The 18275-nt window shown below is 40.9% G+C and overlaps 1 protein-coding gene across 1 annotated transcript in view; it reads right to left on the bottom strand.

Moving 5' to 3' along the window:
* The window catches only part of ttc27 (tetratricopeptide repeat domain 27), an 84954-nt gene that overhangs the window by 41708 nt on the left and 24971 nt on the right, over positions 1–18275 (bottom strand). The window contains exons 8-9 of the mRNA XM_082558117.1: positions 13622–13734; positions 5510–5576 (exon numbers count right to left, since the gene is read on the bottom strand). Coding sequence (XP_082414243.1) covers positions 5510–5576; positions 13622–13734 — 180 coding nt within the window. The remainder of the gene's footprint in view (positions 1–5509; positions 5577–13621; positions 13735–18275) is intronic.

Genomic DNA, 18275 nt, shown 5'->3' with positions numbered 1-18275 from the left:
ATCACGCAATGGAAACCTGGTTACATCACATAAAGACATTAATGATAACTTTAGACAGTTTTATGAATCTCTCTATTCCACTGCAGGGCCTAAAGATATGCAGGACTTTTTAGATAAGTGTGACCTCCCTGTGTTAGATCAGGTGGGTCGCAAGATTTTGAATGCCAAGATTACAAAGGAAGAAATTATTAAATCTATTGGTTTATTAAAAAATGGTAAGAGTCCAGGCCCAGATGGGTTAGGGAATGAATTTTACAAACAGTTCAAGATTAAACTTGTTCCATATCTTGATTAATGTTTCAAGTAGGAAACAGTGACAGGAAAACTGAAGAATAAAAAGCTTTAAAAAAAAAAAATGGAGTAATTCAATCAATACTTGAAAATTTATTGTATAATTAATCAGTCTATATTCGAAGCTGCCATCCAAGCTTCTTTTGGACAAGATTTATTTCTCTGTTGGAAAGTGGAAGGACTTTATTATTACATGGTCTGTGATTTTAATCCAGTCCACACTGTGTGAGTATTAATGGTGCTATTCTCTTTTGAGTGCCATTTTTGACTTGTATTTTTTTGGCACTTACTTAGCATTAAAAGTTAGTTACTGAATCAGATGGATGTACAGAGTGAGATTCTAAGAAGACTAAAACTTAATGAAATATGATGATTTCTAAGCAAGACTTAGAAGCTCATGTTCAGCACCATCATAAAATAAGAGCTGCTCTCCATGAACACTAAATATTTCGGTGCATACCTTTCGTCTATATTTGCATAGATTTTAGACATTATAATCTCAACATAAAAAAGCCCACCTGTTAACAGTCAGAGGTACAGTTAGCAGCTATATGCTGTTAATAAAGTCTGTAACACAATAGAAGTACAAAGTAATCCAGAAAAATCTGAACACACCACGCTATCCTTCAAAATTAGTACGTCATTAGTATTTATGAATATAGGAATAAATTAACAAATTTTAAAAAATAAATTAATTGAAACAGAATGCAATGATCTGCAAATCTCGTAAACACATTTTCCCTTACAATAGAAGACCGAAACCATACCAAACATTTGAACTGAGAGAGTTTACCATTATTGGAAAAATACCTTCTTTTTATAAAAGCTTTCCAGCAGCTGCTCTGAAATGTTGTCAGATTCTAGTCTGACGAAAGATTTTACCTGCTCAACAATCCTGGGTCGTCTCACGGCGCTTTTTTATTTCATGATGCCCAAATGGTTTGGTGCAGTTAAGCCAGTTCAGCAGTCAGACTCTTTTACTATGAAGCCATGATGTTGTTATAGATGCTGTGTTTAGCATTGTATTGATTAAATATGCAAGGCCTTCCCCAGATGGGAGCATGTGTTACTTCGAGCTTTGGCCCAGAGAAGAGGGCAGCATTTCTGGATCATGTTCACATCTGGTTTGTTATTTGCATGATAGAGCTTTTGGATGGCACAGACGATACCTTCTGGAAGGGTTCGTGAACACATGCAGTGTCTGCATAGCAGGATGATGTTTTTCTTCCTAATGCAGTGCTGCCTGAGGACCCAAAGATCATGGGCAGCCACTGATTTTTAGATATTCTCATTTATTTATTTTTTTAATACAGACACTCTGAATATCTGATGATCTATCATATATGATGACATAAAAATTTAAAGTCTTCTTTATTATGTTGAATGACATTCTGAAATGAATTCCCAATCTGTAGATACAGGTTCTTCTGCTCATTCATAAATACAGCCTCTCTAAACTGCAAACACGTCAGTGACCTGTTGTCAGTTAACCTACTTACATCTGAACACCTCTCAAACTTAACACATTTTAAACATTTAATATATTTCTAATGCTCTATTATAGAATATATATGTTCTGCAAATTGTTGCCGTTTTAAAAAACATTTTAATTCCCAAATTATTTGGCGTTGCGGTTGTACCGCAACACTGTGGAAATGCACACAAGAGTAACTTTCTTTTTCCTCTTCTTCTGTAGCTGAAATAAGCACAGGGCTCGCCTGTCTGCTGTGCACTGTAGTGGGAAATCAAGCAGCAAGCTTTAGTGAGAACACCTAATTATTAAAACCTATTACAGCCACAAAGTCTTTATCTGTGTGCTGTGGTGATAATCTGCTGTATAATAGCTGGCACAGCTTAGTGGTTTAGCTTTAGATGAGCTGATTAAAGGGAAAGCGGGGAGGGTGTGTTCAGCAGATTTACTGGTAGGTAGATGTCAGAGAGAGACGACTGAAGCTTTTCATCTGAATTCATGTCTCGACTCATCTTTAATCAGAACAAGTTATACAACAGTAACTTTCTACACACTGTATATTTATGACAATGGAAATGCGTGATAAAAGAGATACATGGTTCGAGGTGAGATAAACAAACACTAATGATCTTTGTGGATGCTTAGCAAGTCTTGCTGGAGTCATTAATGCAACAGTAAATTGTCCTAATTATGCAGTTATTCCTCTACCAACATCAATCGTTGAGCAATTTAAAAAAAAATCAAACGATAAAGCATCCAAAGCGTTTGTCATGTCGCTCCTGACGCAAATGGGTGTTTCTTAACAGCAACGAGAAGACAGAGGAAGTTTTGATGGTGACGACTAAATCCACTTATTATATTGATTATTTTCTGTTATGTTTGACTGAATGCTTTGGAGTAACAGAAAAAAAGCTTAGAAAAAATGTTGCATACTTCATAATTACAAGTAGTAAAACCCGTCCAAACTCGATGCTTTTTAGAACCTTAAAGATGCGTACAAACTGAAAGCAGTGTCCTTGTTGCATATCATTACTACATATCATTCACTCCTATTGTGCATAAACAAATACCCACAATGAAATGAAGAGGGGGTCAAAATTACAATACAACAATTTGAGAGACTGATGAAGTCCGATAGGGACAGATTCAATACAGCAGACAGCTGTCGACAAGAAACTGAGACTCTGTTATGAGGAGACAGGTTTGCTTGGGAGCAGGTTATACTTATACTAAATTTATGTATTTATTTTTGTAGGTACTGAGTATGGTGATCAAAACTGAGTTAATGTGAGAGGCATTTAGGACAGTGTGTAATGCTGCAAAGAGTAGACTGGGGCTGAACAAACATCTGGATGTGAGAGGAGACATCAGGCTGTGTCACATGGGAATAAGACCTGTGTGAGTTTTTACTGCAACCCTGAGATGAGGTTCAATTTATTCATTAACTGCAGAATACCATGAACTCTTATTGTGGGCCAGGCTTTCACCTTCTTCAGTTGCAAAGGGAGTCAGGCCAATTTACCCTTCTTCCAGCATAATTCATGTCCTGCAAACGCATCGATCTGCATAAAGATTTCTGTTCGGATGGTAGGGCAGAGCCTTGTCACCTACCGTACACGTGCTTTGGTACAGTTCTCCAAAATTAACAGATTTATTGAATTAAAGCCAGGGCAATAAATAAATCCGTATTGCTACATTTACGGTCTCTTTTTGTTTTTGAAGATCATTGTTTTTCTTAAAAAAATAATAAAAAAAAACCTGACATATTTACTATGCAGTGTTCTGATGTACGAGTGGTGCAGAAATAGAGATCAGACAGAGAGATCTGTGAGGAAGCATGTTTGCAGAGATGAAAGGGATATAGATATAATGGTCGTAACTGGAACCTAGACACAAGTCAGATCCTTAAATCCTCTTTGTTGGGTTTCCAGCAGCTGGTAGTTTGCTGAGGTGCATCATCAATCCCTGTGATACTGCTGCCTGAACCCTACACAAGCTGCCAAAGTCTCATAAGCTTCTCTCTAGAATGAATTCAAAGTTTCACTGCAGAGATGAAACAACTCGGTTGATTTTTGTGCAGCTTATTATTAGTGCCTGTAATATTCCCTGTTACACTCAAATCATGGGCGAAAAGCTCCTGTAATAACTGACACATTAGCAGTGCTGAGAGATGTTCTTCTAGTAAGGTGATAGGATTCAGGTATCGACGAAGACAGCCAGACATGTGACAACCATCTAACCAGCCTGCAGATTCCTGGATCTACATGTAGGCTGGGAAGATGCCTGCCCACAGAGCCAGCAGCTGCTTGCAGCAGCATTTCCAGCCAACGCAGTGAGACACAGATATGCTGCCATCTTATTTTGTATACACAGCTGGCTTCATAATAACTACTGCTCAACTTCAAAGAAAAGTGATGAACAGAGAATAACCACTGGCATAGTACAAATGTACCCACAAATATATTTGTTTCCAATTGGATAGCACCAATAAACATGGACACGCAGACTTGCATATTGCCTTATCTTGTTAGGATTTCAGGTAATGCACCAGGATTAAAAATGTAGGTACAGGACAAAGTAATTAACATTTTTCAAAGAAATACAGAGCAGCTGTTCTGATCTGACTTTGACTGCCACATACTCTTCTTTCTAGTATTTCCAATTTACTTTCTTTGCAAAACAAAGTCTTACATATCATGAGCTCAAAAAGTTACAACCACTCATATCCTAAGTGTAAATAACAGTGCTGTGTCAATTTACAGCCATAGTGACAAAGACTGAATCATTATATTAGGACCAGTGGTGAGAATGTGACAATGTGTCATTTTAACAATCAAATCTAATGTGTTCCAAGACCTCATGAAAGGAAACAAAAGCGTTATTATCAGGCTTAAGCAAGCCAGAACAACTAGTAGGACACACTGAACTATTCAATAATCCCACCAGTACAGTATTTGTTGCTTCTTTTTGCCAAGTACAAATTTAAAGTGCATCCTAGTGGCTAACCAAATAATTACAGCAAAGCTAAGGTTTGAAGTTTTGAAGACGTGCATGCTCTCCAGAGTGAATTATGGTGACAATATTCATCTCAAATACAGCTTTATTTAAAAAGGGATTTTTAGGTTATTTAATTAAACAATTATGTTGTACTCATGAATATACATTGATTAGCGTGTAATTATATCTTCCAACTAACATCATCATAACGATAAAATCGTAGTAGTGGTCCCACTACAGTTTGTCTGCCACTACAAAAAGTTCCATTAAAGTTTTCAGGAATTGCCTTCATAAAAATTACTGGTTGTTTTTGGGAGTGTCCCTAAAGATTTATGGTTACGTTTCCCTCAACATGAGCTCAGCTTTCTTACTGCTCACCTTTGGGTGAGCCATTTCATCATTTTTGTATTGTGGCTTATGTTTGTATGTCCACTTCAATTTGCTGGTACGACGATATTTTCAGCACTCTGCTGAAAAACTTACATTTAGGATGTTTACCAATCTAACTGCAAGTTTGGTTGTACATATCTTATTTATTGCCTGTATAAGCAAGATGAATGAGGCCCAAATAGTGATTTATACACTGCTGCATTATTTTTCATTTTGTTAATTCTAAGTTTCACTGTTAATCAGAGGAGTGTATGTGTCGGCTGGGTTAAAAAAGGCAAGGCATACTACCAAAGTCATTTCTCTTTAGTATTACAGGGAAAACTTACAATGCTGGTCATAAAAAAGTAAACAATGACTTACAGACGTGAAGGCCAGGAGTTCTTCTTCTGTTAGTTTGTGCACAGGGTTATTCTTCTGGAAGTCAGTGCTGCAGACAAAAATATTTGTGAATAAATAGTGGAAAGATTAATACAAATATCCTATTTAACAAGTAAAACAACTGGTAACTTGAGCTTTAATTAACCAGATCCCCTCGGTGTGTCAGGGAATTTGGGTCGTTGACCCGGTGTTTTCGGCTTTGCCCCCGTTTAGTTTCCCATGCCTATTTCCTGTTTTATTTTTGATAACCTTTTGTTATCAGAGTCCCAGCAGAGAGGCAGAGCACCCCCAGAACCCCAAGTCTCCAAGCTTGCCCCAGACCCACCCTGGGGCAGCTAGGCTACCAGGCCAGTGTCCTACGTCCACCAAAACAGACCCTCCAGGCAGCCGCCAGAAAAACACCATCCAAGAGCCACCAGAGCCCCATCCGGGTCATGAACACAGCCCGAGGTTGAGCCCCCCAAGAAATCTGTCCCTAGAGAATCCCCAGACACCCCAAGCCCGTACCTACCCCCGCATCAACCACAGTAATGAAAGCGGAACACCCCCCCCCCCATCCCCACTAGGCGATGGAGCCGACTAAAGGAGCCCAGAAGGATTGATCTATAGTGGTGGAAGAGGCTGTATTCAAAACTAATATGATCTATCTGACAGTCTCTATATTGGTTAGAATTAAGATTATTTTTATTTTTCCAGTTCATGAGTACAATCTTATTCATCTCAGTAGTGATGTCATCCAAGTTGACCAACAAGCAAACTAGGGGGGAGGCTGGATTGTTACATTTCGGACCACCGATTTCCAAGATCAAAAATGGTCTTTTACACAACTCTTGAGCCAATGTGGATAACATCAGCCAACCATGCAAGCGCCTGGGAATGATTTATGATTTGTTACAATCAATAAAGGGTAGACCGTTAGAAATTGTTTTAATTATTATATATAAGTCAGCGTGGGAATTAATCAGAATCCACAGTGAGCTTTAAAAGTACTTTTTCTAAGAGGTAAATTTCAGATCTGCCAAGAGCTCAAGAGGGAGAAAAGAGAAACCAGACAAGGTCACATTCCCAGAGTTAAAGGGACCATGGAGAATTCATAACCAGAGTCTCTGCTGTTTAAGCCCTTGGCAAGGAATTAATAAATACTGATTATATCCTGGGATTAGCACTCATTAATACAAAAAGCAGTGACAATAAAGACAAGTTATTAAAATGTTTAAATATACTATACAGGGCTCGCAAAATCGCTAGCCCGACGTCCCGGAGCTAGCGATATCTATATTTTCTCAAGGTTTCTATACTAGGTTGAGTGTCAAATGACTACCTAGCTTAATTTTTGAATAAATGTGGTCTGCTAACACTCTGGAAGACACACACTATACAAGAGACTTGTTCTTAACACTGTTTTGTAGTGGTATCAGGGTGTACAGATCTTCCTTTAATTTAAACAGACCTGCTGCTCATCAATCATCTCCTAGCAATCTCACTGACTGCTCCACTGACCTTCAGTTGGCCCATTCAGTTCCAGCACCAGCATAGAAAATTAATCACCAGGTTACTGTGAAGATAACTATTTTTATATATTACATTTTAGTCTATTTTTTTTATCCCTTTGCCTGGATTAAACCACCAGGACAAACACGTTCACAAATAACAGTCACTCAGCTATAAATTTAGAGAAAACTACAGGTCACAAAAAAAAGAAAGGGTTGGGTAAAAGAAGTGTTGATGAACTCTAAACTTTACATAGAAAAACATACAACTTATTAACTGACTCTGGAAAAATGTTTGTGCAGGTGGTAAATGTACACAGTCACACATTCAGTTTACTACCCACTGCACTATATTCCAGTGACTGTCATCTAAGACCAGAGCACAGCCCTTAGTACACCACTGATAGACATAATTAAATCTTAAGAATCAGGGAATTCGATCCATTGACGGACCTTTGTTTGGTTTTGATGCTGACCCCATATTGGCTTTTTTCTGGTTTATGTAAGTTAATACTGCTCTGCCTGGTAACCAGGCAGAATTCATAGCTATGTAACATAGCAAAACAGTTGGGACGACATCAGCTAACTCATGCAAACTCCTGGGGCTTACTGGCTGAAAAACTGCCTGGGGTGTCACATATTTATGAAATATAAAGGATCATGAGGTTCCCTCACCCCCAGAGCTGACAGGGGGTGAGGGCCAGGTTAGCAAAAGAGAGAAGAAGTGATAAAGAGATAAATAGAAGAAGGAAGAGGAAAAAAGAGAGACTTAAAAACAGTAAAGACGAGTGGGGAGCGTATAGCACAGGTTATCCTCCACCCGCGACAATCATGTCCCACAAGGGCCAAAGTCCAGTGCCAGATAGTCATGGGCTATCTATTAAGGTGTCTTGTTTGGTAACACACTTGCTCAATTTTTTTTTTTTTGCCTGTCCCGTTTGGCTCTTTTGCCATCAGAATTGTTGTCTAAAGGCGAAGAAAGATGCCCAACGGATTTACTTTACCAAATTGACCATCCCAGCCTTGCCGTAATGGTCCATTTGATTCACCTTTTATTGTTTATTTTATTTTCACTTGCTGAATACGGGACAGACTTGACTGGAGGAAAGAAGGGGAGAAAGAAAGAGGGAAAGAGAAACAGCTGAGAAGAGGGACGGGGGAGAAGGGCAAAAGACAAAAACCAACAGAATGAGCAGAAGAAGAAAAAAAAAAAAAGAAATAAAAAAAGCATATATCAATCACCTGGATCACCTGCTGAGAAAGAAAAAAGAAAACAAGCAGAAGAGAACAAGAGTAATAGAATAAACAACATCACAATGGTATATGGGAATATGACAGTAAATACTAAATATTAAAGATTATTGTGCAGCACATAAGATCAACAGAACACAGTGTGCTTTGAGGTAGGAGCCAAAAGGGTGTAGTTTGTGGGTGTGATCACCCGTGTGTACACCTGTGAGCATGGACGCGCTTGTTATTTTAAAAGGTTCCTTCATGTAATGATCTGCTAGAGGGTGTGGGGGGGCCACAGCCCCGTCCTCCAGGGCATGAAGCAGGTATGGAGGAGATCAAAACTCCAGACATCCAGAGGCCCCCAGAACACAAGAGACCAAGGAAGACCAACAGAGGGGCAGCTGCACCACTGTCCCAGTAAGAGCTGAGGAGAGTCCCAGATGAGAGCTCACTCAGCAGCCGCGGAGCAGAAGCCAGGGGGAGTTGCAGTGACGCGCCCGTGAGCTCCGCCGGCAGCCAGTCGTGCCTGAGTGACCGAGCCCCAGGCCGAGAGGCCGGGGGCACCCCACCTCCGAAGTGGCCCGAGCAAGCCCCAGGCTCCAGGCCCCGATAAGCGGCCGCCAAGGAGTGAGCCGGTGTGTACCCGAACGCCCATCCCCAGACACAAAGAACCACCAACGCACCGATGTCTGAGGGGGTCCACCACTGGCAGGGGAAGTGGTGGGGGGAGATAGGCCTCCAAACCTTGGAGGGCCTGAGATGTCCCCAGAGAGGTGGCGTCTGATACCCAACCTGACATATAGACACAAAAATACAGGCACACACAGACACAAACATCCATTCCCACCCTCATGCTCTCATATGCACTTACTCCACACTCAACCAACGTGGAGACAGACATAAAGAGACGCTGTACTAGGGCTGCTCAATTAATCGAATTTTAATCACGATTACGATCTGGGCTTTCAACGATCATTAAAAATGACTGAGCCGATTATTAGCCCCTCCCTCATTTATCCGCGACACCTAAAGGCCGGTCCGTGAAAATATTGTCGGGCATAAACCGGTCCGTGGCACAAAAAAGGTTGGAGACCGCTGATTAAGAGGACCCGAGGGAAGCCCGGAAAGCTAAGCAGAAGTTATTTGGAGAGGAGAGTGACTGCCGTTGGTTGAAAAGAGAGGTAAAAAAAAAACTTCAGTGGTGTTGCACACTATTTTATATTATTTTTTAAAGTCATTATTCAATACATTGTTATTGTTAACCCTTTAAAGCCAGTCAGAGCAGCACGCTCCGTTTTGCGTAACTATTTTTAAATCCCTGTAGAACCTGAACCGTGTAAGCTAGCGCAATAATTTTTTTTGCATATGAAACCGGAGGAGTTGTACTTACATCTGATGCCATCAGCTTGTCCTCGGTCACGGTTTCCTTCCACGTATAGCTTTGCAAAAATTGCATAAAAAGCGCTTGCAGGAACAAAAACATAATATTCCAGAAACACGCTTTGCCGATCCGATCAGCTGTTCGTAACACTTCCCACAGTGAAACAGACGTCAGCGCGAACTGTCGCATGTCCGCCATTTCCTGGCCGAAACCGGAAGTGACGTCATTTTCGCGGAAAATGTATTTTTTTTTTACTTGTACGCCTTAAAAACCTATACTGGTCATGTTTGACTTTTCTGAATAGTTTCTGGGATGCTTAGAACTCGAATTGCACTGCTGGAAATAGTTTATTTTGATGCACCTGCTGTTTTCTTTGCAAATTTGCATCATAGGATTGTTTTTTTGTTTTTCCTGCAGTATATAAAAATTGGTGTATCTCCAAAATAAAACTATGAAGACACTCAAAATAAATTTCCTGTTGTTGTAAACTATTTTTTGCAACTTTTTTGTATTTAAAGTTTTGAGGGATAAACCTCTTAAATTTCTCCAAGTAGAAATATATGTAAAAAACAAAAACGATTTTCAATTTTTTTGTAGTTTATTGCACTTTTTTGCAATTAATGTAGTTACTATGGACTTAACGCATACATATTATTAAAATATGGGCTATAACAGTTGCATAGCAACTTGAAATGCTCCCACAAACGGCACTACAACATGTAAAACCGTTTCTTCGCCCGCTTTGAGACGACCAAGCCCTCAGCTGCCACACCACTTCCACCCGCCCCCAGCACTGGCACACTAACACTTAGGGAGCACCAAGTGAGGTGTGTTCTAAGGTCAGTGAATCCCAGGAAGGCGGCAGGTCCTGATGGAATACATGGAAAGGTTCTCAGAGCATGTGCTGACGAACTGACCGGAGTCTTCACTAAAATCTTCAACCTTTCCTTGTCATCAAACAACGTCCCGCCCTGCCTCAAAACCTCCACCATCATCCCCATCGCCAAGAAGACAGCTGTGGCCAGCCCAAATGACTACAGGCCTGTTGCACTTACGCCTGTAGTGATGAAGTGCTTTGAGAGACTGGTCTGTTAGCACATCAGGGCCGGTCTGCCTCCCACTCTGGACCCCCACCAATTTGCCTACAGGAAAAATCGTTCCACCGAGGACGCTATCACCATAGCGCTCCACACTGCGCTGAGTCACCTGGAGCACCGAGGAAGCTATGTGAGAATGCTCTTTCTGGACTTCAGCTCAGCATTCAATCATATCATCCCGGAGATCCTGGTCCAGAAACTGTCTCACCTGGGACTCTCCACCCCCATCTGCCTCTGGATCAAGGACTTCCTGACAAATAGACCACAGTCTGTCAGACTCGGCCCCCACCGGTCCAGCACCATCACACTCAGCACCGGGTCTCCACAAGGATGTGTTTTGAGTCCCCTCCTGTTTACGCTCTACACATCCGACTGCTCCCCTACCCATCTCTCAAACACCATCATAAAGTTCGCGGATGACACCACAGTGGTTGGACTCATCTCAAGGGGGGATGAGTCGGACTACAGAGATGAGGTCAACAGACTGACTGAGTGGTGTTCAGTTAACAACCTCCAACTGAACACCACGAAAACTAAAGAACTTATCTTGGACTTCAGGAAGGGCAGAGCAGACCCGGCCCCACTTTACATTCACGGGAGCTGTGTGGAGAGGGTACACTCCATGAGGTTTCTGGGCGTGCAGATCTCTGATGACCTCTCCTGGACTGCAAATACTACAGCGGTGGTTAAAAAGGCCCAGCAGCGTCTCCACTTTCTGAGAGTGCTCAGGAGGAACAACCTGGAGGAGAGGCTGCTGGTGACATTTTACAGAGCCACCATAGAGAGCATCCTAACGTACGGCATAACAACATGGTATGCAGGGTGCTCAGCTGCAGACAGGAAAGTACTGCAGAGGGTCATCAACACAGCCCAGAAGATCACTGGCTGCTCTCTGCCCAGCCTGGAGGTCACTGCAAACTCTCGGTACCTCAGCAGAGCTGGCAATATCATCAAGGACCACTCTCACCCCAGCAACCAACTGTTTGAACTATTACCATCAGGCCGACGGTACAGGTCACATAAAACCAGGACAAACAGATTCAGGGATAGCTTCTTTCCCAGAGCTATCACCGTAGTGAATAAGCACAAAAACAATTGAACCTATTCCATACCGTCACTGTCATTATATTATGCTGCTATTCATACTGTCATTATATTAATGCTGCTATCCTGTATATATTGTACATACTATTGTTTGAGTACTTACGATTGTTTTTTTTGTACTTTTTATATTTTACATTTATATTTATTATTGAAACTTGCACCAAGGGAGTGGCACTCCAATTTCGTTGTACTCTGTACAATGACAATAAAGGCTATTCTATTCTATTCTATTCTATTCTAAAAAAATAATATAAGCTCTGGCGGACTTGGTTCTATGGTGGGTCTTAAAGGGTTAAATAAATATCGTCAAATAATCGCGATCTCAATTTCAGTGAAATCATTATCATTTTTGCCATAATCGAGCAGCCCTACGCTGTACACACGATCACACTCCCCAAGCGTACTCTACGAACCGGGTCTAGGTACCCTTGCCCCTGGAGGGGGGAACTGCACCCAGACCCAGGTGGTGTTACCCTTTTCCCTGCGGTGGGGGGGGCAGACCGCCCCGACTCCGCAGCAGCAGGGAGGCCCCACACTCCAGACCGCAGTCGGACGGCCAACCTATCCTCCTACACCCTCCCGCTCCAGCAGGTCGCAGAGAATGGGGGTGAGAGAAGACTCCAAACCTCCCTCCACCCGCTCATTGTAGTGTTGATGCATGTGTGTTCTACGGTGCATTTAAAACCCAGGAGGGCATGGAGCTACCTGCCAGAGAGCAGCAGGTAAGCGCATGGTCCCTCCTGCTAGCCCTCAATGTCTAAGTGTATTTAAAATTGAGAGGTGGGCAACGACGCCAGGGGTGAGGTTGTACACCCTGATGGTAATTTGGAGTCCATGTAGCGTGCCCACCCCCAAGATCCTATATGTATGTGTAATGAGAGTGTGAGTAATGTGAATGTCTAAGTTGTGGGATAAAATTGAGGCAGACAGAAGGGGATGGGGGACGGGGGGGGGGACGGGGGGGGGGGGGGGGGGGTAGGGGGGTAGCCGCCTCCTCTTATTTGGAGAGGAGAGGATAATGGCTGCTGAAGAAAGAATGCCGCTGGTTGAAAAGAGAGGTAAAAGAGCTTCAGTGGTGTGGAAACATTATGGGTTCGCGGAGTCAGACGTGGATCAAGACAGTGTGTAAACTTTGCTACGGTGTCGTAGCTGCACCACAGAGTAACATCACACGGTAAATCGACATACCTCAATGTCAGTTTGATGCAATTGTACACTGTGTGGCTACACAGCTTGCCTTGATGTTTGGTTATTTGTATGCATAAATATTATGGAGTATTTTGAAGTTCACTAAACACAGATGTTTACATTTTTCATTTATTTTTTATATTGCAAACATTTGCACTGTTATCAGTATTTGCACACTATTTTATATTATTTTTTGACCATCTTTTAAGCCATTATTCAACACATTGTTATTGTTAAATAAATATCGTCAAATAATCGAGATCTGAATTTCAGTGAAAATAATCGTGATTATCATTTTTGCCATAATCGAGCAGCCCTAGAATATGGCATATATTCATGCAGGGGCAAACTGAACTGAGGGGATCATTAGATCTAAATAGATGTGCAGGATGGTGAGAAATTATTTCAGTCTTCAGGCCTGAGACACAATTTCTTCTGACATCCAACAGATGAACTATTAACCCAATGTTCCTTATGAGGCTACCGTCGTCGTTATGTATTACAATATACCTGCACTCTTAGTGGTTTTCCCACTGTTTTAAACAATTCTAACTGCAATTTTACGCACAGCTACAGTTCAGCTCTGAGGCAGCAGACTTACCAGATACCCAGGATGACGGCCTGTTCTTCAGCAGTTAGGTCAGGCAAGTGGTACTGATCTGGCTCTGCTAAATTGATTTTATCCAGTAGTGTGTCATCCCCCAGACTATAGTCCTGTAGGCAAAGAAACACAATGTGTACAATCAGCAGCCATAAACCACTGAATATGAAGACTATAAGGTTCTGCCAAGCGACTAAGCATACATTTTTGAATGTAGCATTACTTTTCAGAAATTGCTTGGAGCTACAATGTTAAGAAGGGTAAGGGTTTTAAATTTGAAGACTGTCTCAAACATGCTACTTGGGGCCATCACTTCAATATGGATATTAGCAAGAAAATAACTCGTTTTACTGAGCATTCAAAGATAAGCTAAACAATCAAGATTTCAGTTAACTGCTGGTAACTAGTGATTCTGTTAATATGGTCACATAGATTGGAGGTAGAGGTAGGTTGCCACACAGTGGCTGCAAATTAGGACTTCCATATTTTAGGCCTCAATTTTCTCAGGTTTCTGTGCCAAACTGAGGTCTGTTGTGGTAAAGACAGCTGAGTATGAAGTCAAGGCTGATTTACTGCCCAAGCCACATGCAGTGGATTATGACTGAAAGAGTGTCTGGAATTCCTCTAAAGACGATAAAGTGATATGTCATTCAGGAACGACCCATAGTATCTCTGCATCAAGAGAAATGTTCTCTTGCACCTCACCTATTCTTAAAGAGCTTTAGAATATAAGGTATATTAAACCATACATTAATGCAGTGCTTTAACGTATAAACTTTATGCATTTCTGATCAACCTCATTGCTAAAAGAAAATCACCAAACAACCAATACTCCATCTTTTTGCCCAGAGAGGGTGTGCTTTACTCAAATGGACTAGCAGTTCTCACTGGACCAATCAAATCAAATCAAAATTTATTTATATAGCACATATTAAAACAACAGTGTTGACCAATAACTGGAATGAAATACCAACCATACAACTATAAGCCTATTGCATGTAACAGCTTGGATCTTTGAAAGATCTTAGAAATGAATTGATTTAAAAGACCTGTTTAACTGCGGAATATATTTAAAAAGAGATGCTGTTTGATGGCTAAGAGGGTAATGTTCAGAGGTGATTAGTACTGGTTTAATAATATTTAGCTTGGTATTCCCCAGAAACAAAACAAAACTTCTAAGGTGCAAGTTCCACTTCCAAAGCTTTCAAAGCTGAATTTGAGTTTGTTACACTGCTGATTGCACAGTCACATTTGATTAAACCATGTCAGATGTCACTCACACTCACAAGTATCAGAAATAAAGGCACAAAAATCAGTATATGTAATTCTGCCTTTTTTTTCTAAAGATGTTTTTGGTAATTGAGGTGCTTCATTAAGACAGACTGCCTTGCACCTACCAACCAACAAGCTAATGGGTAGGCCTATATGGATAGATTATTCAGACATAACACACATAACATCTTTAACCTTCACCTACACGTGTACACACTCAGTTTGAATTTTTAGAGTCCTGCATAAGAACACCATGCAGTCAGGATGAGCTAAGGCTCAAACTACTTTACCAATTATGAGGTATTCAAAAATTCTGGACTTAATGATCAGTAACTGTCAGTGACAGGCAAGTGCATTCCTCTGGTCTGAGCAAACTCAATCAAATCCTCTGTTGTGATAATGTGGTTTGGCATCAGCAAAAAAACAGAAGCCCTGGATCTGTGGGTCTAAGTCCACTCAGACCCACAGCAACAGAAATGGCCCCGTTTCCCGGTTGGCACTAGGTTTGATTGGCCAGTGATAAACAGTCCCTACTCCTTGCCTCTCTACTTTCCTTCTATCCACTTGAGATGGGGAGACTGTGTGCTCTAGTTAATGACAGCTTTGATTGAGCCAATTTACTCCCCTCCACCAGTAATGAGGGTATTAGTGGTTTGAACATAGCACAAGGAACTGGACCTGAGCCATGGCTACAAGACTAAGAGCTCTATGGGCGCACTACAGGTAAGGCTCGAAAGATTTCAGAAAATGTATGTAAGCTAGAACCAGTGTCTCATTCCTAAATTCTTTAGCACCGACTACCAGTATCTTGGAATGTACATGGACTGAACTACATAGCTAATAAGGTTTTTGTTAGCATGATATAAAAAAAAAGAAAAAAAGAAAACACAACAAAATGTCCCTGACAGCTTTCAGTGAAATGTTAGCCCCTAGATCAAGGAAAAGTTCCACCTTTGTAATTGTGTTTTGCCACTGCTACGGTTAAATGTTAGATTAGCTTGAAATATGTGATTAGCTGGAAACAAAAACACTTAGTAAGTGAAATATTTGGGAAACTGATGGGGGAAAAAGAACTATTGCAATTATTACAAATCAGAAACAGAGTTTTTTGGCTTGGCTACTTCTGAATGGCAGATGACTAACTGGGGAATTATGCTTCAATAGGAACTGCAAACCACTCTGAAACCTAATCCTCCCCCCCCCCCCAGAAGAGTGAATGCACATCTGGTTGATGCAGTCTGCAACTATTGCTATTAGCCTGCTGAGTACCATTGATTCCTCCTGTGAATTTCCAGCAAATATTTTGGAAAAGATTTTGAATTTATTAGATCAGATCAATAAAAAAGAAAATATGAATCATTGTCCATCAAGGGGGACAAATCAGGTCTTACACCTGATTTAGACCTCTGTGGTCTAAATCTGGCTTAATATCGGTTTAGGTCACAGGTTATAGTAAGTAGTTTAAGAGGGGTGTGGTTCCAATGTCACCATAGCATAGATTTACAGATGAAGGATAAATCCCCAGTGAGAAAGCTAGAGAGACGGTTCTGTCCATTGTGACTTTTTCTAGGTCTTAACAAGCTAGACAACGTATATAATCTCTTACCATGTTCTTGATCTGATTAACAATCTCATACCAGTTACACATGATAGGAAAAACCACCAGAGGCAGACACTTTATCAGATACCAGACAGACAGAGTGGCTCCTTTTAATGCAAAGGAAGTTGTAGCATGAATCCTGAATATCTAAGCTTTTTATCCTAAGTCGAAGGCTCAGCCTAGCCACCCTGTGCTCCAAAACAATGTTAACATGGACAATAAAACTCTAGCAAAAAAAAAGTGGAGGGTTTTGGTGTCACTTTTAGATTAGAAAAGGGGTTTTCATTTCCTTATCCAATTATACAGACTAGATGCCTGAATCTCTGGATACTAAGCAGGATTACTATCACAACAACAACACATTTCCAGCAGGGTACAACCACCCTGCCTCACATTTGTACAATCCACTTTACATCCAGTTCACAAGAGGACACGGATCTGCTTAACATGTAACAAATCAAGACCATCACTGTGAATAAAATGTGTTACAGTGATTGTTTTCGCTTGATTAACTTGCTTTTAATGTTAATGTTTTAAGTCAAATTCCTGTCTGAAAATGAAATGAATCACCCAGCCCGAGCTCACTGCCAGACTACACAGCATCCAGCAGTGTGAGGTAAATAAACCACCTCCATGTAAGCACACAATGCTGGCAAAAAGAACAAAAGGAGTCAGCCAGAGAGAGTGATTGACTGTGTAGGGACCTAAAACCAAACCTGCGTAGCGTAAGGATGAATGGGAGACTTACCAGGTATGATGGAGGGAAATTAGACAGTCATTGTGCAGTGTGTGTGGGAGATCGTTTAAATCTCTGTGCTTTACAGACCATTTAAAAGCAAGTTTCTCTCTGCCTGGAGAGCATAATGAAACATTTAGACAGTAACCATTCTTCTCTTTTCTGCTTGTTGGTGTTTTTGTGCGAGAGTGTGTGTGTCAGCACACTGTGGTGGGCATCTGACCAGTACTTCATCATGAAGTGGCTGACACATTTGAGCACTAGAGATCTGACTGTGCAACTTTGGGAAACACCAGAGAGGGAATTTAGGGAAGCAAAGTGATATTTTAGTTTTCATAGACACCAGGAAAATAGGTTGTCACACACCAAGATCTCTTTCGTACACACAAACTAAACTTAATATAAATGTAAAGAGGACCGAACTAAGGAGGACAATCTGATTTTGGCAGAGTGGATAGCAAAGGATTGTTTTGTCAGCCGATTTACGCAAAAAGTCAGACAAATCTATACCAGAGGTATGAAAACCACATGAGAGGTAGCTCTTAGAAGCCGTTACCTTTTAAAGTCAAGTTTAATCTAGAACTAGACCCAGGATGTTTGAGTAATTGTACAAATACATATCAAATAGAAACAAGGATAATTGACATTCTTCTGACATTCTCAAAAAAACCCAGCAAAAATCAATCTGGATCATAATATCTTTGCTCTTGTTTAGTTTATTAACAGTTGTTGTAAAAAGGTTTTATATGAGGATATCAGCATGCAGTTCCTGTCAAATGTGGCCAAAATAAAGACAGAAAAAAAAAGTCTGGGCTTTTACAGGTTCTCCTCTCTATAAATAAAAGTTCTTAACCATTTACAAAAACTTGGGTCACAGCAAAACCAATACAGTTTTAAAACAAGGTTAAATTTTATATTCACCTCAAGAAAAAAAAGAAATAATAAGAACAGTGTGGACGGACACCATGAAGGAAACAGTGGGTGGTACATTGGTTCAGATGTTCAACTCAGATGATGATAGCTCCCACTTCAAACTCTAAACTATT

This window comes from Aulonocara stuartgranti (assembly GCF_965226115.1).
Source record: "Aulonocara stuartgranti genome assembly, chromosome: 13".
NCBI classification, from domain to species: domain Eukaryota; kingdom Metazoa; phylum Chordata; class Actinopteri; order Cichliformes; family Cichlidae; genus Aulonocara; species Aulonocara stuartgranti.
This window is presented reverse-complemented; position numbering and strand designations above follow the sequence as displayed.